This window comes from Styela clava, chromosome 4 (genome assembly GCF_964204865.1).
Source record: "Styela clava chromosome 4, kaStyClav1.hap1.2, whole genome shotgun sequence".
In the NCBI taxonomy this organism is placed as follows: domain Eukaryota; kingdom Metazoa; phylum Chordata; class Ascidiacea; order Stolidobranchia; family Styelidae; genus Styela; species Styela clava.
The window spans coordinates 8,826,693-8,850,994 of NC_135253.1; the positions used below are offsets into that span (position 1 = coordinate 8,826,693).

The 24,302-nt window shown below is 37.3% G+C and overlaps 3 protein-coding genes across 4 annotated transcripts; 1 reads left to right on the forward strand and 2 right to left on the reverse strand.

Moving 5' to 3' along the window:
• Window positions 1-1,110: 1,110 nt before the first annotated feature.
• Window positions 1,111-7,065, reverse strand: LOC120326684 (uncharacterized). 2 transcript variants are annotated; one of them, XM_039393010.2, is made up of 7 exons: window positions 6,855-7,065; window positions 6,008-6,178; window positions 4,112-4,234; window positions 3,806-4,012; window positions 3,282-3,434; window positions 2,892-3,057; window positions 1,111-1,820 (listed from the first exon to the last, which is right to left on the reverse strand). In XM_039393010.2, exons 1-7 carry the CDS (start codon window positions 6,864-6,866, stop codon window positions 1,594-1,596), a joined length of 1,059 nt encoding a protein of 352 aa, XP_039248944.2. In that variant the 5' UTR covers window positions 6,867-7,065; the 3' UTR covers window positions 1,111-1,593. The 2 variants fall into 2 exon arrangements, with proteins under 2 accessions (XP_039248944.2, XP_039248945.2); XM_039393011.2 differs by having other exon boundaries at window positions 1,637-1,777.
• An 8,238-nt stretch (window positions 7,066-15,303) lies between these two features.
• Window positions 15,304-21,137, forward strand: LOC120326592 (protein rogdi homolog). The gene is made up of 8 exons (XM_078111990.1): window positions 15,304-17,874; window positions 17,905-18,217; window positions 18,532-18,670; window positions 18,935-19,002; window positions 19,245-19,383; window positions 19,575-19,741; window positions 20,369-20,495; window positions 20,757-21,137. The coding sequence occupies exons 2-8, from the start codon at window positions 18,060-18,062 to the stop codon at window positions 20,772-20,774; spliced, it is 816 nt and encodes a 271-aa protein (XP_077968116.1). The 5' UTR covers window positions 15,304-17,874; window positions 17,905-18,059; the 3' UTR covers window positions 20,775-21,137.
• Window positions 21,138-21,426: 289 nt separating this feature from the next.
• Window positions 21,427-22,177, reverse strand: LOC120325881 (ataxin-1-like). Its single transcript, XM_039392058.2, has one exon. The coding sequence runs from the start codon at window positions 22,054-22,056 to the stop codon at window positions 21,601-21,603; it is 456 nt and encodes a 151-aa protein (XP_039247992.1). The 5' UTR covers window positions 22,057-22,177; the 3' UTR covers window positions 21,427-21,600.
• Window positions 22,178-24,302: the final 2,125 nt, after the last annotated feature.

Sequence of the window (24,302 nt, forward strand, 5' to 3'; positions counted from 1 at the left end):
TATACAAAGACCGATGAGCACGTCTCGGAATCCAAAAATTCTAGGACAGTCTATGGCTCTATGCCTTAGATCAGGGGTTCTCAAACTTTTGGTGTTATGGATCCCGTGATTAGGTTGGCTTTTATTTACGAAGCCCGCAATAAATTTCTAAAGATAAAACCGGTGCTACCGTTGTCAAAATTTATAAATGCCGTTTTTGCTTATTTGGATTCGGTCGAATTCCAGTATACTTAGAACTGTCATGTTATATGTCTCATAGGGGTCTGTAGTGTAAGTTGCCGAAATAGTATTCGAAAACTCCAATTTTGAAAGTTTCAGGAAACACCCCAACTTTGGTCACTGAGTCGTAGTAACTTAGTGTCCGAATGAAAAGAAATCATCTTAAATAAGCTCAATATGGAAGACTGTCAACGTGTCAAGTGTCAACGCTGCTAACATCTCACTAACAAAATTTTGCGTGTTCTATTTTGCGTTTGATTTGTCAAGGGAAATAGTCGTGATATATATATATATATTACAGGTTCGGAACTTTTGCTATAAACAGACTTAATTTAATTATCTCGAATATATATGAACGTGGGAGGCGAAGCAAAATAAAATGAGAGATGACTTTCACCACAACTAGGGCTGGGCATTCCGAATCGAATATTAAAATATTCGAATCGGTTCAGAGCAAAATTTCGAATCGCCGCCATAATAATTTTTTTTTTCTTTCCGCTAACGGCCGGGGTACATTACTCAATTTTTTTTTATTGAAGCCATATTTTTCAACGCAATCCTGACGTATGACACTTTTCTGTAGTGAGGTATTGATGAAAACGTGTTTTTTTTATTGTGTGTGTTTGAACGCTCAGCAATATGCCTGAGTGATGTACTCTATGTTTTCAGTAATTTATGTGTCTGGAGGACCTAATACAATAAAAAAACTACATACAATTTTATATCTCCCAAGTATTCGAGATTCGATTCGATTCGAAAAAAATACTCGATTCGATTCTGAAATCATCAGGTATTCGAAAATGCCCAGCCCTGACCATCACACTGTCAAACAGTGAAGTTGCCAGAACAATATATTCCAATAGGTATTAAACACAAGTTTTGTTTATTTATTAGCTTTATTTATCGAAATATTGATATCGCAACAAATCGACTCCGAGAATATGATCTTATACGTTTTCATATTTACATTATATTACTTTTATTTTTTGTTTAAACGTGTCAGGTGAATCCGTTGCATATTAGTATAACATATCAGTTTGACCAGCTGATAATTTTTTGTCACATACACATCAGGCGATAATAGTTTTTCGTGAAGGAATAGCTTTTTCTTTATCATTATTTATGATACCGCGAGGGTAATTTCGACCCAGACAAGACTAAGACATAAGAGGACATGACAAGGTATAGTATCTTAAATACAGATATTATGTTATTAATTTTTTGCCTATAAAAAAATTACGATTTTCAATTCCCACTACATCACATCTAATCTACATGCATATTGATAATTTATTGCAATATTTATATTTATTAAGATACCAACAAATGATGAAATGCGCCACAATAAGTGGTCAAATAGCAAACTATTTCTCATCACTTGCATGACTGCATATCTAATTCAACGAACAAGGGCAGGTGATCAGATCCAATTCTCAATGCCCTCAGTGGATTGGTCTCTTTGAAATCATCACGTGACGGAGATACATGATTAAGAAGGTCAGACTGTCTCGAGTCCAACAAGGCTGTTTCCTGAGTGATGTTTTTTCTTTCTAGTCGTCTGGAAAATGCGCTTAAAATTGTAGATTTATGATTGCCGTTATCTGCATGAATTGAAAGTGTAAATATTTGCAAAATAGTTTTACGCATACAAATCTTTATTCAACATCAAATTTCGAGTAATATAAGTGAAATGGAGGGACGATGCCATCGGACGATGGACGATGAATCGTGACCCTGCCTGCCAGAACCAATCAAGTTTAATAATATATATAATAGTCAAACACTTCAGTGTTCCAAAAGCATGGTTTGTTATAATGGAGGGAGTCGAAAAACCTCAACTACATATCGATTTATATACAACAGTTGGATATATACACAAAGCAAATACAAATATATATAACTATCAGGTAGGGTTACGCAAGACTAACTCCTTTCCTTGCTCTATGCCAGGGGTCGGCAACCTACGGCCCGCGACGCTTCACTGAAATATAGTAACAAGTTATAGCTGTTTTGTCGACTATATTCTTCACGCAAAAGAATTTACGAGTAAACTAAATTATATTATAACGTAACAAGTATATAATTCACAATTACTCGTTTAATGAGCCTATAATTTAGATAAATGACAACAAAACGCCGAAAAGTTGATGCTAATTGCAAATGGTTTATTGGCGCAAAAAATATTCAAATGGTCAGTTTTCGCGCGCTGCTTAAAATTTAACTTCTGATCTGTGTGATAAAATGTGATTCATCGGTCATCCATTCGCTTTTTAACATTCTAAAAATATGTGCGGCCCGCCAATGACTTGCAACCTTTAATATTGGCCCGCGAGCGACAAAAGGTTGCCGACTCCTGCTCTATTCCTTTGTGGCGTGAATCCGTATGCGTGTAACGCAAGGATGCTCTGGCAAGAATAAAGATGACCATACCATTTGATTCAATAGCCTCTTGCTGCACACTAATACAAATGTATTTCTGTAACGTTTTGTCTGACCGGGGTCAGACTTCTTCAGACAAGCATTGTTCGCGTTTCTGATCATAGTTGAAAAACGCTTGTCTGAAAAAGTCTGACCCCGGTCAGACGAAACGTTACAGAAATACATTTGTGTTAGTGTGCAACAAGACTCTTGATTCAAATAAATTTATATCTTGCCATTGTCGCAGCTCATACCATACTCAGTTGAAGCAACATTTGGAACCTCAAATTTTTTCACAGAAATTTTTCCAGAGTAAACTTGTGATTTTAATAAGAAAATATGATCAAGTTGGATTCCTTCTTCTTGTTCATCTTCAGTCACAACTATTATGAAAGTTGGTCGTATGGTGTTGCACATCATCTAATTGTTAAAAGCATATGAAATTATTCCTTGTTTTATAGCATTTTCGACAATATGTAAATTATAATAAATTCAACAACTACTATTCAATATATCATGTTATCTAATTGATGACATATTTATCTTGCCTTGATATCTGTAACCGTTTTATGAAATGTTCAATAATATTATTTCGATTTTTTGAAAACTATTTCGCGAGTATTAAATGTCATTTGTATTGATACCTCCTCAATGTCGATGTAACCTTGCTTCCTCATTTCCCTCATACCAAGCTGATTTCCGAAAGTATTAAAATCACCCAGAAAAATAACTGTTGGTGAATCTTCTTTGCCGTACTTTTTCATCATTGCAACTATTTCACCGTGAATCTTTAGAACCTGTGAGTAAATTAGAATTTAACTCTGCGATTTTTCTTTCCTCAAATTGATTTAACCAGTATATATATAATACATCCTATGTTGCTAAATATCACACGATTTGTACTGTACACCATCTCGGCCTGGTATAGATATATCAGATTGAGTCCTGTTTATATACATTGATGCAAACGGAGAAATGAATAAAGGTAGCAGACGAAAAAAACAGAGCTGTGCATAGTTGAGTTGGGTTATGCATAAATAAAGTAAATAAATTAACCCAAACAACTAAAAGCTCGTGAGACAAAAATTAAGGTTTTTTTCCACACATTTATTACTTACATGGTATACGGTTGTCATAAATTACATGAAAACACCAATGTATTTATTACCTGTCCAGCCCTGGTTTTATGTTTCCAATCTATCATCCCAGATTCAAGATGGCAGTTGACTAATATAAAGATACCATCATGACTTTCGCAATGAGAAAACTGAAGAGTGACAATTTGGCACACGTTTCCGTCTTCTGATGTTCCGAACTCATTTTTATCCAAGACATTAAAGAGCCCCTTGCGAACAAATGTGGCCTGTCCATTCCGCTGTGGCGAAGGGCAGAAGTGCAGTAAGATACCTTATATCTAAGTCCGTGCATTATACAACGATGCATTTATTTTGCTTTCAATTTTACTAACACTTACCATCACCGTACAATCATCTGCAAGCCATTCCGTCCAATAATTTTTATCATGTTGTGTATGTCCCAAACTATGATATTTATGGAATAACTCCTCACATATATCTATATATTGATCCTCTTGAACCTGAAAACAAGCAGTCTTTCAAACTGATAACCATCAAAGTACATAGCCTACTCATGGGCCCATCCAGAATTTATTGAATCTTGGGTTATGCTCCAGCATAATTCGCGATTCTCGACACCGTCGGCTTAGGAGCTAAAAAAAATTGAGCATCGGCAGGAGCAGTGATGGAATTCTAACTTCTCTCACATGCCTTTGCCAGACATCGCTCGAAGTGTATTTAGTTTGAGGTAACCGTATACTGCAGGGGTGGCCAACCTGTTTCCGACCGCGATCGACTAATATCTTCAAAATAGATCGCGATCGACTGATCGGTAATAAGGTCCTACACAAAAACGAATGGGCACTGAATGTGCAGATAACTGTACACACGCATACGAAAAATTAGCAAAATCGACACAAAATTTGTATTCTTCGTGTTCCATTCAAGTTGTTGATTTGAATATTTAACTGTACCCGGAGTAAATGTTTCATTATTTATTTAAGATTTATTTAAATCATACGATTCAGAAAAGGGACTTGCCTAATTTTTAGTCGTAAGTGTTGAAAATTCTTCAAGAAACCTTGCCAAATGCCAAGTATTATCCAAACAGCGAAAAATAAATATTCTCAAATCATGAATATTACATGACTGCTCAAACTTCAGTATCTAATTTACAATTTCCTCCAAACGCGATTCTTCGCTTGCTTAGAATTAGAACGAACATTTTGATGCCACTGCTACCATTGAGAATAATATTTATCACGTTACTCTTGGAGTGAGACAATACCTTTCGCATACTGCGGAAGTCTTTGTAGGATCGTTTGTCAGTCTAGACCAGGGTTGCCAGATCCCAGTGATGAAAAAAAGCCAAATCCAGACAGAGAAAGTCAACAATTTTAACAAGTACAACAACCTCATAATTTGAAACTCCTAGCACAATTGTGGATTTTCTCAGTTCGAAATATGCTTATTTAGAGTCATCAGTTGATTTAGTGAGCCTCATCAAATGCTAAATCCTAAAAAGCCAATATGGCAACGCTGGTCTAGACACGCGATATTCGGTGCTACATTTTTAAACCTTGACAGCGAAAAAACTTGTATTTGTTACGTGATAAATGCTTTATAGGGCTTGCCCAGACTCAAATACTGTATGTGTATGTTGTATTTTGCGCTGTATTCTCCCTGTTACAAAACACATCAGACGCGATCGACTGCTCGAGACGCGGCGATCGACGTGGTGGCCACCCCTGCCAGCGTTGTTTACTGTTTATTGTTTCATGCATGAGCAAGCAGGGTATCTGTCGGAAAGGGAACGAACGAAATCGCACTTTTGTGAATATAGGTTGTCCAGTTACGACAGTTAGTGATATTTGCATCCCCGAAACCATGTAGCCTACTTTGGCATCACATGGCTATATTATACTAATATGAAATATGGCACAGTGTAGTTTTTAGAAAATATTCACGACATACAGCGAAATTAAAATCTAATACGGTATCGAAACACAATAATATAGGAAATTTCAACAAAACAAACGAAGCGATGATGGCCATCTCGTAATTCTGGAAGATATCGCTCAAAGTGATGGGATATATAAACCAATTCCAAACGGTTAGCAAAACCTTTTTCTCGTAATCCAAGAATAACATTTCTTTCTTTTTATACGACGAGTGGTTAGCTGGCTTTCACCCCTGCAAAAAAGGTATTTGACCTATCGATACCTTGTTTCAAAGCCCAATGACGCAATGAGCTCTAGTTACGTGACTGGTGTCTTCAAAAAGTAGCATCTCACTTCCTGTAATGTGATAATATCCGCATCATATTGAATAATTCTATCAATCACCAGCAGAAGACGTTTATCTTTATGTAAGAGATTAAGGTCACCATCTCTCTGCATATATTCCTCTATGTTTATCCACATAGGTGCAAGAATGTTCCAGTCAAATATCGTGAGATTGTGTTTCTGGTATAACAAATATATATATAGTTTAAAATGACTAAAAGATTTTAATTCACAGTTTTCCAATAGGGTATGTTTTCAACAAAAGCGGTGTGATTATTAATTTTTACATTTAATTCCGTTCGTTCAATGCTTGAAACTGTTAGGGTTGCTTTTACCCTAGAATTTTAATTTAGACTTCGAACTGTAAAGTGTCAGCATGATTACAACAAACAAATTATATCTCATATTAACCGAATCTAACCTTGGTTTGCATGCCAATAGCTACATTACTTAACTTTTTAGCTTAGTCGTTTTCTTTTACCTGTTTATTCGTACCTACGGAAACTATAAACTAAACGTGCAGGATTGAATATAATTATGTGAAAAGGAAAACAAAAACAAATATGATCACCAGTAAAGTTTCATAAGATGAGGTACCAGAGTATACTTCCAATTCTGTCCGATCTTTGGAATTTAGGACTTTAATTGGATAGAATGATACCACAATTACCGGGCAATGCAGAAATGACACTGTGGGAGATTTCGTGTAAGTACCAATCGGCAATCACTGATATTTCCTTTGCAGAAAGAGCACAACTTTAATGTTCAAGTGTTCATTGTAAGTGTATGTCAACCCACGCGGATTAATGTAGTTAGGCTATGTATTTCATTTATTATCGAGATATTAGATACTCACGGAATGCGCCATCTCCGATTGCTTGGAAGGTATAATAAACTATGATATATTGTACATCACAGAACAACCAAGCAGGACAACCCTTCGACTTTGAACAACTTCAACCTTGCTCGAGTCGTATAAAAAAAACAGTGTTCTTAGATTACGTACCAGCTAAACTACAGTCTACGCTTTGCTCGTTTGCACGCAGTGCCTATGACTAGGTACTTCTGTTCGCGTGGTTACTTCGCCTGTGCGACTACTCAATCAATCATTAATCATTTTATTCGTCAGCACAAAATAAACGTATTATGAGAAAAAACATTTCAAACACAATAGGAACTTAACTTAAGTTGTGTGACAGGAGTCGCGTGGGACCTCAAAAGGTCTTCAGGCAGCGGAAAAAAAATTACTAAAACCTGCAAGCAAAAGTCTTTCTATATCTACATATATTGTAATATCTCAAACTCTTCATAACGAAAGAAGCGTAAATGTAGGTACCTTCGAACATCGATAAGATTTTTAAAGCAAAATCTCAACTTTGGAAAATGCTCATTGCTCACAAGATTCTAAAATGCCGTTTAAAGTTCAATTATTTTGTCACCGACACAACTTGCCGACATATCAAGCAAGCATTGTGATATTTTCCCTGCCACATCCAGTTAAAAATCTGTTTGGATTCGTCAGCTTTCTTTTTCAACGCATGTTTACAAAATAACTGCAGATTGATTGATTACCAAATGTGAGGTACAGAAAAGTAATTACGAAATTTTCTGACATATAAGAACCAGTTTTTGCAATACTGTTTAGGCTGTTTGTAAAAAACACCGGGTAGTTATAAAATGGCTATGTCCCATGTGTCCGCTATGTCCCTACTAAAATGGCTATGTCCCTTCTAAATTCGCAATCCCTATATGTCCCTACTAAAATTTCGATCTCCACTATGTTCCTACTAAAATGGCTTTGTCCCTACTAAAATGGCAATGTTCCTACTACAATGGCGATGTAAAATAGCTATGTCCGCTATGTTCCTACTAAAATGGATATGTCCCTACTAAATTGGCTATGTCCCTGCTAAAATGGCGATGTCCGCTATGTCCTTACTAAAATGGCTGTGTCCGCTATGTTCCTAATAAAATGGCTATGTCCGCTATATGTCCTTACTAAAATGGCTATGTCCCTACTAAAATAAATCTGTCCCTACTAAAATGGCTATGTCCGCTATGTTCCTAACAAAATGGCTATGTGCCTATGCTCTACTGAAATGTCTATGTCCCTACTAAAATGGCGATGTCCGCTATGTTCCTACTAAAATGATTATGTCCGCTATGTTCCTACTAAAATGGCTATGTCCGCTATGTTCCTACTAAAATGGCTATGTCCCTACTAAATTGGCTATGTCCCTACTAAAATGGCGATGTCCGCTATGTCCCTACTAAAATGGCTGTGTCCGCTATGTTCCTAATAAAATGGAATGTCCGCTATGTCCTTACTAAAATGGCTATGTCCCTACTAAAATGGCGATATCCGCTATGTCCCCAATAAAATAAATATGTCCCTACTAACATGGCTATGTCCGCTATGTCTCTACTAAAATGGGTATGTCCCTACTAAAATGGCGATGTCCGCTATGTTCCTACTAAAATGATTATGTCCGCTATGTTCCTACTAAAATGATTATGTCCGCTATGTCCCTACTAGAATGACTATGTCCGCTATGTTCCTCCTAAAATGGCTATGTCCGATATGTCCCCACTAAAATGGCTATGTTACTACTAAAATGGCTATGTCCCTACTAAAATGGTCAAGGTAGTTATAAAATGGCTATGTCCGCTATGTTCCTACTAAAACGGCTATGTCCCTTCTAAAATCGCAATCACGATATGTCCCTATTAAAATGGCGATGTCACTATGTCCCTACTAAAATGGCCATGTCCGCTATGTCTCTATACTAAAATGACTATGTCCGATCGAAATGGACATAGCCATTTTAGTAGTAACATATCGGGAACGAGCTTTTAAAAGAGAAATGGCCATTTTAGTAGAGACATAGCCATTTTAGTAGGAACATAGCCGACATGGCCATTTTAGTAGGCAAAAAGCGGACATAGTCATTTTAGTAGGGACATAGCCATTTTAGTAAGGACATAGCCATTTTAGTAGGGACATAGTCAATTTAGTAGGAACATAGCGGACATGGCCATTTCAGTAGGGGTATAGCGGACATAGCCATTTTAGTAGGGACATAGCCATGTTAGTAGGGACATAGCCATATAGTAGGGACATAGAGAGCATCGTAATTTTAATAGGAACGTAGCGGACATCGCCATGCTGTAGTCTAAAGTGTATCTGAAAAAATACGATCAAAAGGACATTTCCAGAATTGATAGGATGGTGTGCATGGCTTTGGTATGTGTATCACAACAGTGCTTTTCCTACAAAAATATGAAATAAAAAACACTCGTTGACGTAAAATGGTGATGCTGTAGTGTCACGAATTTTAATATCCGTGTATTTTGGTTCAGTTTATCTTTTTATATTTGCTAATATTCTTTTCGAGGACCCTTAATTTGGATATACTTCATCCGGGTCCGGTTACTGTAAGACTCCGACCACCATCGAGTCGTAGGGGGGAAAAAGCTTCACTCTCTTCTTCACTCGGCTGGGTTGGGTCCTTGGGTGTCGAACGTGTTTTCCGGTGTTCTCTGTTTTAAGTGTTTTTAACTGTGAAGCTGCCTCATAATAAACCACAAATGCGGAATCTGAGTCTTCTGATTCTTGCAACACACAGAATAAAAACCTATCTGTGACAATGGCGAGCACTGCGACGGATTTGGCGGAAGACATTGATGGCAACTCGGAAGGTTCTGACAATCACGAGAATGAAACAAATTCTAGATCGGACGAATAGTTCAACGGAACCATTATCAACCCGGCGACTTCACGGACGGTGTCTCAGGCAAAACATACCCACATTTTTGCTGAAGTTAAACACTTTAAGGCAAATTTTCGGGAATTAGAATGTAAGTTTGGTTCTTCTTTAGAAGCATCTTTGGGGATAGTTGAACGGAAAAATTCATTTAACATGGCTAGGTTGTCTGACCGCATGGGCAATTTGGAAAGGGATGTTCACCAAGATCAAAGTCAAGTCACTAGTAATAATCGTCGTCCTCGTTTACGTGGAGCATGTTATACATGTGGTGTTTTTTGCCACTACCGTGATAGTTGTCCACATCGTCCCTGCCCACGTTGCAATAATCCCGGACATTTTGGTCAAGCTTGCCCCCATGGTACAAGAAATATTGAAGCCGCTCCTGTAGATTTAAACTCCCAACAGCGACTATGAGGTCCACATTTATCGCTGCGCCCACTTGCTCGAACATTTGTATGGACCAATATGATGTCAAAAACTTCAAACCATTTTATCCTGTTCCTAGTTGGGTTGCTGAACCAAAGTTAAACTTTCAATTTGATTTCCTTGTTGCTTCTGGTTCTTCCTTTACGTTAATTGATTCTAGTTTTTATGAATGCATGGGCAGAAATTTGTCCAAATTAGAGCCATGTTTTGTAGCGATCAGAAGGGTTGCTGAGGCTTCTGCGTTTTTGGTCGTTTAATGGCGAAATTGTGCATTGACCATGTTTGTGTTGAACAATCCATAGTAGTAGCTAGCATTAAGGTCGCTCAGTGGATTTTGGGCATGGTTTATTTTGTCGAACATGACTGTACGCTTGAGTCGCGTTTAGGTGAACTTGACATTGCGGGTAAAATGTTTCCCTTGTTAGAAAACCACTTTGTGTTCCCAGTTGTAGAGTTGTGGTAAATGGAAACGAAATTATTCCCCCTTGGTCCAGAAAAGTCATTTTTGGTAGGCTGAGTGAGCCCTGGTGTAATGATAGAGGTCCCAGTGTGTGTGCGGTGGTTGAGGCTGGCTGTAATTTTAGTGACCGGTTTGCGAATTTGAGGTTAAGTGTGTTACCTTCAGTGGTGGATCCCTGTAGCGTTAGAATCCCGATTTGTATGGTCAACATGAGCCAGGAACCGGTGCATGTCGAGGCGGGTACCTTAGTGGGAATAGTTCACCTAAGGGGGGAGGTTTACCAAATTGCTAAAATGTCTAACTCTGATCCTGAAGTGAGGGAAAGTTTGCCTGAGCACCTCGAGCCGTTATAATCCGAAGTGGAACATTTAATGAAGATGAGCAAAACCAGCTTCAGTCACTGCTAATCAATTACCAAGACACCTTTGCTAAGCCTGGAAGACCCATGAGAAGGACATCAATAGCAAAACATCGAATAGTAACAAGATTTGCACAGCCTGTTAAACGTGATCCATACCAAATGGGATTTGCAAAGCGAAAATTGCAGAGAAAGAGGTAAATGAGATGCTATCTTCTGGAGTCATCCGATCTAGCGTGAGCCCGTACAATGTTCCGATCGTGCTTGTCCCTAAGAAGGATGGGAAGTGGAGTTTCTGTGTGGACTATAGGGCCTTGAATGCAGTCACTGTGAAGGACGCGTATAGCCTGCCACACATAAAAGAAGTTATCGGAACATTGGTTGGAGCCAAATATTTTTCAACGCTTGATCTCGCGAGTGGATACTGGCAGAATGGAACTGGATCAACGAGATCGTGAGAAAACTGCATTTTCTGTGCTGGAAGAGGGCATTTCGAGTTCTGCGTGATCCCCTTCGCCCATGTAACTCAGGAGCACAATTTAGCCGCGTTTTAGAACAAATACTTGAAAGATTACGACTGTAGATAAATGTTTGCTTTTACACAATTTCGTTCATGACTATTTTTTATTGTATCATCTAGTTTAAACCATGTGGCTATGAGAGAGATATGGGACCTCCTGAAGTATGCGCACCAAGAAGGCGCACAACCTGAACTCAGGTTGTGTACCAGGTTATGGCTCAGATTGTGCGACATCTTGGTGCGCATACTTCAGGAGTACCGATATATGTTTTGAAGAGGGGGAGGGGTACATAATCTTTAAAAAAATTGGTTGGCTTGTTTTTTTTTTCTATTCGATTTTGAGAATGAAACCTGGCACTGCACTGGAGGAAGTTCTGTGCATGTATGTATGAGGAACAAAATGACATGAGGGGATGTTAAGGGACTTTGTTGAGGGGCTGATAAAGAGGGAGCTGTCACCACCACCTGTCTCGTCACCAAAATGGATCCAATGACTTTTCTTGCAAAGTGCATTCCATAATTTACCTTATTTGAATGTTTTCTCGATTGCCCACTACAAACAAACTGACACACAATGAGTTCTCCAGGTAAAACAGTGACAAAATCTATCGCTAATAAAGGTTGAAGTTCATGGATCTTTCCCCGAGCATCGACTTTCTTGTTCACTTCGTGACATTGGCCAATCAGCAAGATGCAAAAAGTGACGTAACAATGCTCCCTTTTCGCGTCCGCTCAAACACTTTTCCCACTCCGACAGATTTTCAAGCGTAGTCGTAAACATAACCTCGTTTTCGCGTTTTTGAACTCTATTCGTCATTTTTCAGTTGTGTTTCGGAAACTTAAATATAAATCAGATAATTCAATGATCACTCTGTTATAATAGGAGTATTAATTTAATTGCAGTAATAAAAAATTAGTGTAGAAATAGCTGTGATAGACTGACTTAAAATTTTTTACCGGTACTTTTAAAAAACAGATTGTTGTATGCGATGAATCATAATGATGGTTTAAAACAGTGGTTCTCAACCGCCGGTCCGCAGCAACCTTGCTGCCGGTCCGCCCAATATTTTCCAATATTAATATATTATAAACAAATTGCAAAATACAGAGTATTGACGGCATGTCCGTTAGTTTTGTGTTTTTTTTTTCTGATTCTTATTGATTCGTAGTACCGTTATTCGTCTAACTGTTGGACCAGGGGTGGGCAAGGTTTTCAGACCGGGGGCCAACAATTTTGCCCATCTAGACTGGCGGACCATGGAACTGTGAAGTAAAATGTGAAAGTTACATTTATGGACAATATTTGAAGTGCTGCAAAAGTGAAAAACGATAAGCCCCATGCCAAAACTAAATTTTATCGCAATCCCAACGAATTCCTTGAGCTATTTTTTGCTGAAACAGCAAAATTTGGATTTAGTTTGGTTGTAACACCATCAGGCGGGCCAAATTGAATTAGTTTGCCCATGTATGTGTTGGACTCTAACAACCAAACTTGGTGAGATGACCTTTGCCAATTTCAAGCCCTGAACGACTGGATGTTCGTTAAGTCTATGAACTCATAATGGCGACTAGCGTAATAAAGGAGGAGTTTGATAGCACATTCCGTGTTTTCCCGGAAATAAGACTGGGTTATATTTCAATATTTTTCCGAAAAATAACACTAGGGCTTGTTTTCGGGGGATGTCTTATATTTTTATTTAGCAAAAACAAAATTCAAAAGTAAAGAATTACGATAATTTCAAATATATATATAAAGTATGAAAACCGATATCCATTTACCTATAAATACCACGTTTTTATTCAAAACAACTGCGAAACATAGATTATCAATCATTTAAAACGTGTAGAAGAGATTTCTTGATATCGACTAGGTCAAAAAAAAGTTTGCGTTATTGACTAGGTCTTATTTTAAGAGGAGGGCTTATATTAAAATATTTCCTAAAATTCAGGCTAGGTCTTATTTTCATGGTATGTCTCAATTTCGAGGAAACACGTTTCACGTTTCAAAAGAAACCCAGCGGGGAAAACCAAGTTAGTGGTGTTTACAGGAAGAGACTGCTACTTCAACTTTACAACATACCCCGAAACGAATATGCAAGTTGCAGCAAAATTGATATGGATCATGCGGAAACAAGCAAAAAACGAGGGGGATATTTTATTGAGGACTATAATAAGTATTTGGAGCTAGGTTTCACTATTGCTCCCAGCAGCGAAAAAGTACCGCTTCCTATGTGCCTAGTCTGCGCCAAAATTCTTTCAAACGACGCAATGAAACCCGCAAAGCTAACGAAATCGCGTGGAAGTCAACGCTCTATTTTGCCTTGTACAAACTTCATTAGAACTACGTTTAATATCACGTATAATATAAGAAAGACAGCAGCAAATTTCTCAATGAATTGGATTGTCTTCTTTTGCACCGCCTACTTTTGTCGTAATTGCATTCCTTTGATTATGTTTTGTGTTCATGACATTTTTGGTTAATTTTGAAGGTCCGCCGGTCCGCGAAATTTTTTTTGAAATTTTACCGGTCTGCGAACTGAAAAAGGTTGAGAACCACTGGTTTAAAACACATACCCCATTTCACAGGCGCCAACTCGCAAAAGCACTCTTAAAATAGCCCCGAAAATTTTGCAATGGTAAAGGAAGGAATGGTGTAGGAAGATTTTTCGGCGGTCAAAGGTCCATTGTGTACAAGTTGTAGTTGTTTTCGTTTGCATTTCCTCGGTATTAGTTTTAAAACCTTGTTTTGATCGTCAGTTGTTAAGTCGCCAAACGCGTCGATTATCTTTTCCAAACAAAACAAAGTTGTTACAACCGAGGTTCCCTCTAAGCTGCGCAATTGCGCAGTACCACCAGAACATTTGCGCAGTAAAATCTCATTCTCGCGCAACATTTCGTTTTCAAATCGTGGCTCATATTTCATATGTCATTTTTATTAACGTTCAACTAGAATGCTCGTTTTATGTTTCACGAGTATTCTTGTAAACACTAGTCAGACCTCCTGAAGTATGCTCACTAAGATGGCGCACAACCTGAACATAGTATGTGTGTACCGGTTAGGATTCAGGCTGTGAGACATCGTGGTGCGCATACTTCTGGAGCACCCACTAGTCATTGTGATGTCACACACGTGTCTGTCACGAATACCTTGATTTTTGTATGCCAGCGTGAGTCTGTTTTTAAAATTTTCATCGCGCGCTCTGAATTTCGTGTTGTCGACCCGCAAAATCTTGTTATTCTTCGTAGTGTAATCAAACAGATGAAGATATGGGAAAGTTAAGAATTGTAATAGGTATCAAATGTTGCAAAGCTGGTGCCCTTTGTATGTTACAGGGAATTTGTTGGTTGCTCGTAGCCAACAGCTAGCTAGCACTGTCGGCTCTTAAATCTCTAAATTGGTACACACGTAGCCATGAGCTTATACTGAATGATACGGATGTTATATAGCGATGTTGTAAGTATGTTTCACCAGAAATTACTAAAAAAAGTTTTTATTGTTTTCATAATCAGCATAATAACCAAAACCAATAATATACTAGTTTTCTTTATCTGACGTGTGAGTGAATTGTCTATTCAAGGAAGTAAAGCTAAAAATAAGAAAATTCATTTTAAAGTGGAATGGCTAAATTAGGGTTGCCATACCGTCCGAAAAATTCCGGATATGTCCGGAATTTAGATTTAAATTTGGCGTCCGGAAAGAATTTAAAAAAATGCTCAAAAGTCCGGAATCCGGAATTTTACTGCATCTACAATTGTACTGTGCACACTGCTAATACTACGAGGTTGTGTGGAATTTAATGTAACAGAGCGTTTTCCTTATCGATGATGTTTACCACTTAAAACTGTCTGATTATTATTCGCAGACTGTTTTACCCGTTTCGTTGAGCAGCTGCAAGTGTAATAGCAGCTAGTTCCTTGTTAAGTTAGCTGTATACAGAAGTTTTATACCACAAAGCTTTACTTGTGGATTTTTTTATTTGAATAAGAAGCTAGTCAGGAATTCGGGATCGAAAGTGCTAGTCCCTATAGTCTTTTGGATCAGTTAGTCTGGTGGTGAATTACTCTGTTTTTAAGAGTATGCATTTTTAGTTGGGTTGTATTTATTGTTAATAAAAAAAGATAATATTTCAAATGGATAATTCTAAACAAAAGTACACATTCACTAACGAGATGCAAGAAAAACATCCATGTTTTAGAAAAGGCTGGAATGATTATGAGGCAGAATGCTTGGTTTGCAAATCAGGAACCTATATATCTGTCGTGCACAATGGTAAAGGTGATTTAAACACACATCTGCAGTCGGAAAAACATCGCAAAGCAGTAAGAAGGGCTGTTGCATCAACGAAAATGAAAATTATTTTGTTACAGCAGGAAGCAAATGCGAAGATGAAATCACTGCCGCAGAAGTCACTCTTGCATTCCATGCTGTTAGGCATCATCATAGTACTTGCGTAATATTATATTGATGCTGTTCTGAAAAGTTTTGAAGAAAACGATTTCGCGTATTTTGGCGTTGCAACAGATGGCAGCAATCACAATGAACTGAAATTATTTACTACAATTATTCAATATTCTGACTGGAGGAAAGGTGGTTTGCAAGCAAAATGGATTAAGTTTACAATCAAGACTGCCGACACAATTGCCACTTATGTAAAAGACACCTTAGCAAAAATGTGTGGCATTTACAGGAGACAACTGTAAATGCCGTATTGAAGAGAATTAGATCTTCAGAAAAATATGCATGATCAGAAAAGTAAATTCGGCACAACCTAATTCTCATTAATATTTTCCACTCTGAAGTTGAGATTTATTTAGAGCTATATTTAGAGAGTGCTCACCCGCCTGGTGTGAGATTCTGCTTGTGACTGAAGACAATACTCTTCATTTCGGTAGCTGGCGCTTTAGAATGAGTATCGTCCAAGTATCAACGTTAGCACGAGTATCGTACAGCGTTTGCAGCCTTAGCATTTCGGTAGCGCATATATATGGTCTCGTGAAAATACGGAGCTCACGAAGTATGTGCACCAAGATGGCGCACAACCTTAACATAGTATGTGTACCAGGTTAGGGTTCAGGTTGTGCGCCATCTTGGTTCACATACTTCGGGAGCGCCGAAAATACTCATGCACTATCCGGAATTTTGCTTTTTCAAATATGGTAACCCTGGGCTAAATAAAACAGTGAAGTTCGACACTAATTTGCAATCTTGATACCGGTATGCATAAGCTAAAACAACTGCTAAACTTTGCGAAATTTATTGCTATTCCCCGTCAAGGAATGTGATAATCCACAAAGTTTGTCGTGAAGTGGCACCTGATAGTGATTTGGAAAAGGAAAATCATGGGAGGGAATAAGAATCTGACTATTTAGAACGCCATTTAAATCATGAAAAGCACATTGACGCACTAGATGCATTAACTCAGAAGCGAAACGTGGAAGCAAGAGGAGGTTGTTCGAACTTTTTCACCGCAATACCGACCGCTGAGGAAAATTAAGTTTTGAAAACCCCATCAAATGAAATTAAGCCTCACATAGATAGTGTTCCACCACGTGTTAAGCTGAATTGATCAATATTTTCCCGCAAATTAATAAATAGTCGCATGTCAACACACACTAAATTGCCACATTCATGGTGAATCAAAAATTACGGCTTCGAATTTTTGATAAGCATAGACTTTGTCGCCAGGGAAGAAATCATGCGGAGCATAAGACAAGCAAAATTTCATACTCTGATTTTGATGAAAGCAATGCTATTTCAACAACGAAAATGTCAAGATTGTACATCAAGTATTGTACTTTGGATGATTGTCGCTTGATTCAGCAATAAACACAACAAACACGGACAAAATGTATAAACCTTGGAAAGGCACGAAAAAAAAGAGAAGCTATTTGAGTAAAACGTGTGCTTTGCCCGCATTCCGATAATACATAATAAGCTACTATTACTACATTTCACAATGTTTGCAAATAATTTAGGATTCTGCTCAGCCTTAGAATAGTCTTGCTCAGTAAAAACAATATTTGCGCAGTGTGAAATTTTCCTAGAGGGAACACTGGTTACAACGATTAAAAACACTTGGTACTAGCCACTAGCCACTGACTAGCAGAAATTCCATCCAGAATAGTTTACTCTATTGCATACAGTTCCCACGCGCAAATAGATTTCACCTTGTAATGCATGGAAAATCAAGAGGGTCGATAAAAATGTAATCGTACACAGAAGGACATGGCCGAGCTTTAAATACAATGAATCAGGCTTTAAAATAGTGTTTCAACACGGCCAACCAAACGAAAATGCATTCTTCAGGTATTCTCCCCAATACGAAATTGGGAAGATTAGTATCGGTACCGTAGTAGCCTAGCCTACCGTAGTAGGTAGCCTACCGTACATCCCTACAAATTTAAAACATGGTATCCATCAAAAACCTCCAACAAAGGCAGTGAGAACTTGCATAAATAAGATTTTAATGCGACAGAACAATAGTGTAGATTAGCTCATGGGCTAGACAACAGATATTTTTAAATTAAGTATGATAGGTGCCAATGTTAAAGGAAATGTACATGCTGGTGTATTGCAACATGAAATAGACTCTGTTGTTAGTCAGCTCAATGCTTTGTTATCAGCATCCATCTCCTTGTTTTATTCTCCATGTTCGAAATATCCTTTGCGATATCATGACAATGGTAGGTGAGTATTCAATTGCAAACCTATTTCTTATCAAAAATAATGTTCAGCATGAACCAGAAAAAGACATATTTCAGTATTTCCTTTATCTGTTTATCCAGTCTTTATGGGTTGATGGAATGGCAGAATGGTACATGAAAAATAGGTTATGCCATTATGCTGAACTTGAAAAAATTCTTTCGATAAGATGATCTGTTTTTAACTTGATATAGTCTAGTCTGTATAGTACAAAACCATGAAGCAAATTGCTAAATACTATTTGATCATTATGAATAAAAGGCACACTAAGTTAGAACAATACATTCATATTTGTACAGCAATGTGAATGCAATACAAGGTTCAGTTGTATTCCACGAAGATACATTGTGTTCCATGGAAATGTTGGTGAAATCGACAAAAACAGCTAGTGCAGTTAAATCAACCTTCAGGGATGATAAACAATGGAAATTACAGCAGGTGAAACGATTTTGTTCTTGGAAATTGTAGATAATCATACATCCCACAATGTACCCTGAAGCGCATGAGACTAAAGGACAAGGTAACACATGTTGAATATGTTGCAGAATTTCATCATATCCTTTGGTATATTGCAAGCCTAAACATGAATACCCAAGCTCACACTTTTCAATCATAATGCTGTAACAGGTCATTACTGAGTTGGTTGGTGGTATATTTTTTTCAGTGTCAGTATATGTCTATTAATAAGATATCAATTTTTAGATCCAAGATGCTATCAATCATTTGAAACTGGCTACAAGTGCTCTAAATGTTTTTCCAAAATCTTCTAGGTGAGATAACTTTCACTAATACAATGTTACTACTATATATAGATGACTCAGTCATCATGACTGATACCACGCGGTTGTATAATTTTACAAGTCAAGTCCTAATAGGCCTATGGTTAGCCGCAAAGACACGATTGCTTTCCTGTTTCATTGATATGTAATTTCAAATCTTGTATAAATTATCTAGAATATTTTTTCTATTTGGTTTGCTTGAACCACTATAATACATTTTTTTTTGTTTCCAGAAATGGTCAGAATCAATATAGCAAAGGATATATTATTGGTGTACTCGATAAAATTAATAGAAGTATAAATATGTGCCGAATGAGATTATTTTCACCATGCAAACTATCACTTGAAGCTCTAGTATCTAGTGGTATTGTGGTGAGTACCTTTGATCAATTGGGATAGGAATAGAAATGTTCAAGCCCTGAATACTTCGCAGCATAGTTATTAACATTTGAAACCGCATGCTACTCGTTGATCCAATTTTCTAAATATCTATCTGTAAAATTGAATTGATGAATGATTTTTCTTATATGTGATTGGTTTATTGCTATTAATTAATTCAACAGAAAATGTTCACTCCTCCATTACCTGGTGATACGATTGTAAACTTTTTCATTTTGGAGGATTCTCTAGTTGTGACCCACTACACTGTGCAACAATCCCACACAACTATATCAAAGAATTCTCAACACAATAATCCTGCCTCACTCTTTCATCCTGTTGGTGCAATATTGTGAGTAATTTTTATGTTATATGAATCAATATATCCAGCAATATGCATATTGGAATTCCTGGTTACAAATTCTCCAATTTGTCTATTTGATGCAAGATCTTGTTACTATACGCAAGTGTGACCAAATCTTTCCACTGGGTTGAGTTTCATCGAAGTCTTGAAACAGCATTTTTGTATGTAAAGAAAAAACAATTTTTGGGAGAAGTATAGACTTTGAAAGCTCCATTGACTTTTTACAAGTAAAAGCTACTCTTCCATGTCCGGATATGTTGTACGTTTATCATAGTTAGTTGATAACTAAAAGATACTTCTCACTGTACTGTAAATAAAAGTGTGTAATTAGTATTTATTTGGGCATACTTCCAATAAAAAGCATTGCGCCCAATGAAGTTCTGTATGGTGAATCAGATGCCTAGGCCATCATTAACTATCACATGCTTCGCATGTTTTGTGCAAACTCACAGGTGTGTCCACCACAGCCTACCGCTGTTATCAACTCACAAATTGGGTGTTGCTCTGAATTTTGATAAAAAAAAATATAAAGAACTGAATATAGACTCTCTGGGCCATACACACCTTGTGCAGTGTTTTTGTCTTTATCATACTTTCAAATTATAATCTCTTCAGGGAACATGGTGGTACACTCTATGAAGTTGCTACAGCTCATAAAGCAGATTGTCCAATACCATGGCTGAAAAAAATTCTTGTTGCTACAGACATTTGCCTGCAACTGACAAATGAATTAAGGGAAAAAGTAAGTTACTTTGGTAAAATAGATTTCATGAGTTGTGTTCTATGAGCTATTTTAGTCTTATTTGGTATAGGGTAATACTTGGATGAAAGAGTTAATGCACTGGTTAAAAACATATTGGTCATGCATCACCTCTAATACCGATTATTTCAATTTCGACTCTTGAGACCAACTCTATCTATTTATGAATAATATGGCAAATATTGGCCTACATAATAAAACTCAATAATATTAAAAAACTGTTTTTTTATTTTGTATTTCTAGCTTGTGCACACAAAATAGTTTCAACCATGGATTCTCAGATGTCATATAATGCTACTAGCTCCATTCGTCAGAGTTTGTCTACGGTGCCTTCACTTCATTGTGCCATTTACATACAGTATTTATGTTTTAAAATGAAGCAAATTTTGTATTATTTTGTCGATTAGAATTGGTTTCAAATAAAGAAGCATGTCAATTGATCACATGAATCAATGATGACTATTAATTGTACTAGTATTTTTACCACTTTCTTCTTGCTAGTGTTTATTTGGTATTAAAAAAATATGATTTATTCATGACTAATGTTTACTCACATCATTGCTCATTGTATGTGCAAAATTGTGCAATTTTCATTGTAAAATATATTTTATGTTTTGCTTGATACTCTCAAGAATTTTCAATAGATTGTGTTAAATGAACCGATAAAGAAAGGGGATAGGTAGGTATAATGTTGGGCAGCTGCCATGTTAGTTCGAGGCCTGTCTCGCTTCAGTCAACATTTCTTTATCTATTTATTAAAAAACCCTCTTGGACGCGCAGAAATCTGTCTGCTAACAAAGCTTTTCCCTGCAATCCACTTTAGCGGAGGCCGAGCTGTTTTGGGATTGCTCACAAAATACTTTAGCTGATTTGATACGTACTCTGGCAGGCATGAGCAGATGAAACCACATACTACAAAAGACATGATAAATATATTTTTAAGCAGTAAAACTAACACTGTTGAATAGTATGCGAGAACATGACATAGATACTTCAAAAAATCTGAAAAATGTAGCCGAGTTGATATCGGGTCATATTACAGTATACCGTAAGTAATGATTGAACGGTGCCTGGTCACTCACTAGCATTACTGTGTGCATGGCTTGCAGGATTTCTTTGTCAATGATGCACAAACGTCGCCAACGATCAGTTTTTGGCATCGTAAATTATATTTGTTCATTGAGCTTTCTGGGTGAACAGAGCACCAGCCTTTACCATAAACAAAAAAAGGATGTTCAATTGGCGCTTCAACAGTTATTTGCAGCAAAGCATGGCCAACGAGAAAACTAAGAATAACCATACCCCTATGTTGATCATGTTCAATTTTGGCCACAGTGCTACTGTCTAACTTTAAGTCTGCACTCAACTGCGTGCATTTTTCAAAATCTTCTGTGCTGAGTTCTTCAACTGATTTAATTTCGCCAGTGCTCAAACTGATTTGAGCGCCTTTGTGAAAATGTGGTGGATAAAGCCCCATCCTTTCTTTGGCTTCGTTGCTCCAGTCTTGTTCCGCGGGAGGACTTGAATACGCATGAGCCTCCATATCGCAGTACTGTTCAGCAGTGGTAGGCGCGGTGCAGATACAAAACAGCCTGACTTTGCGATGTCTGAAATAATCTAAATTACCGAATTCCCACACGTAAAAATGTTCCCATTACTATGTCACACCAATGACATTCATTGGTCATTGGTCACACGTAGGAGGTAGGAATACGATTTACGTATATATCTAGAATAGATGGAGAACTAAGTCTCTGGAAAACTAACGGTAGCTTGTGTTACTAACCTTACTGGAAACAGAAAAGTTAACATATTGTGTCAAATCACTGACCGCCTTAGGGTGCGGACGTGTTGAACGATGGGATACTCTTTTAGCTAGAACTTTGATGGCAAATCTACGTGGTACCGTCAATATATTTAGAATGGAAACCTGGTAAATGGAATGGACACAGTAACAAATCTTATTCAATGTACTTGAAAGAAAAAAAAATGGATTTCATATCGGAGCTACGTCTAAGGGCCGTTATCTATTTACAGACTTATCTGGGAATGTGATATCCTTAAAAAAAGCTTACGCCTTCTGATAATCATGAAGAAATAAAAGTTATCGAAGATCAGACAATAAAAAGATGTTAGTTTAGGATATCAGCCGACATGTCTGCCTACTAAAATTTTGATTTAGTAAAACACGGTAAAACTGGTTGAAAAGAGTTAATTTAATGGCTGACCACCATAGGCAAATGCTCGAGATTATAAATTTTTAAATGAAAACTTTCTGAAATCTAACCATTTCCTTAAAGTTTAAAAAAAAAACGAACCCGGGACTATTTTTCGAGTTTTTAGATTTGTTTGTTCACTAAGAATATGGAAAACAGCAGCTAACACTAATCACTTAGATGCAGTGGTGTGATTCAAATTTTTCGTCAGCCGATTCTGTTACAAACAGAACATTGACAGTAATGCTAACCAGTTCGCTGATCTCGTAAAATACCGTGAGACGGTTCTATAGAACCGATGCGAACCGGCTGAATCCCACCACTGCTTAGATGTGATTATTAGGATTTGCATTTCGGCACATACCGTAAATCTCATTCTACTTATTCCGCAGTTTTCACCACTTTTACCCACCAAAATTATTTACAACTGTAAAAGTAAGTAGCCCGTGAATATTACTTTCTCGTGTTCATGTATGCTGTTTATGAATTTATTCATTTTTTTAGTTTTGATTGTCGTGATGTGTTTTTCCACATGTGTGAGTGGGATGAATGGGCACAAAGGCTAGTTACAGCGTTTGCTATAAACCTTTCTCTAGGTTTTGCCCAATTTCCCGTCTTTCCGTCGTAATTGTCTGTGTTATTTTTTTGTGTGCGTTCTGTGTTGTAGACGAAAGATCAAAATAAAATTGTATTGTATTAACACTGTTTGTTAGTTTTTGTTCCTGATAGAACAAGAGAGCTATGCTCAAATGTATGGACACGAAAGGCGAAGAAATCTACCTTATCTCTTACAGTACCGGTACCGTCAAAACCCTTGAATTTCGAATTGAAAAAAAAAACGAATCACATAGAGCCGGAAAGTTTTGAAATAAATGAAAGTGATAGCCTTTTAGCGAAAAATACAATTACTGACCACTGATTTGAGCTATTTTGATATCAAAGTGAGTTATAGAGATTCATTATAAAAACAGGATTACAAATACGTTCGAATGTCAAGTTCGAGTTTATGGCATGCAACATTGGGCACGCGTGGCCTGTGCTGTGTCCCCTGCGGCAGGCAATGTGTCAGCAACTTTAAGTTGAAATACTCAGATGGGAGTGAGTTGTTGCGTGTCAAATCTCAGCTGGTATAATGATGCAAATCGTTTGAAAATAAACGATATATATACGAGAAGTCCGAAAAAAGTATACATGTCGTTGCATTTGTAAATTACGTAGGCCTACATCGGATATTTCATACCGACCGGTCTACAATAAATCGTGAAAATGCATTTCCAACGGTAACTATATTATTTTTTTTAATGAGGAGCGCTTAAATTCATCGTATGTATCAAGCATCCCTGCAGGAAAGCTTATTCGCTAGTTGGTGGTTGGTTATACAGGAAAGCATGTTTCCTTGTGGTTGCTAGCTTGTTAGTTGTTGTATGTCTTGTGCAATGTTCTCTCTAACTTTTTGTAGTATGTGTGCGCAGAAATTTTGGTGTGTGCGCACTTTTTTGGAAATGACTAATATTTGTGCAAAAACCAATGAAGAAATTTTGGCTTTCTAACCGGGTAATAAGTTGGCCAACAA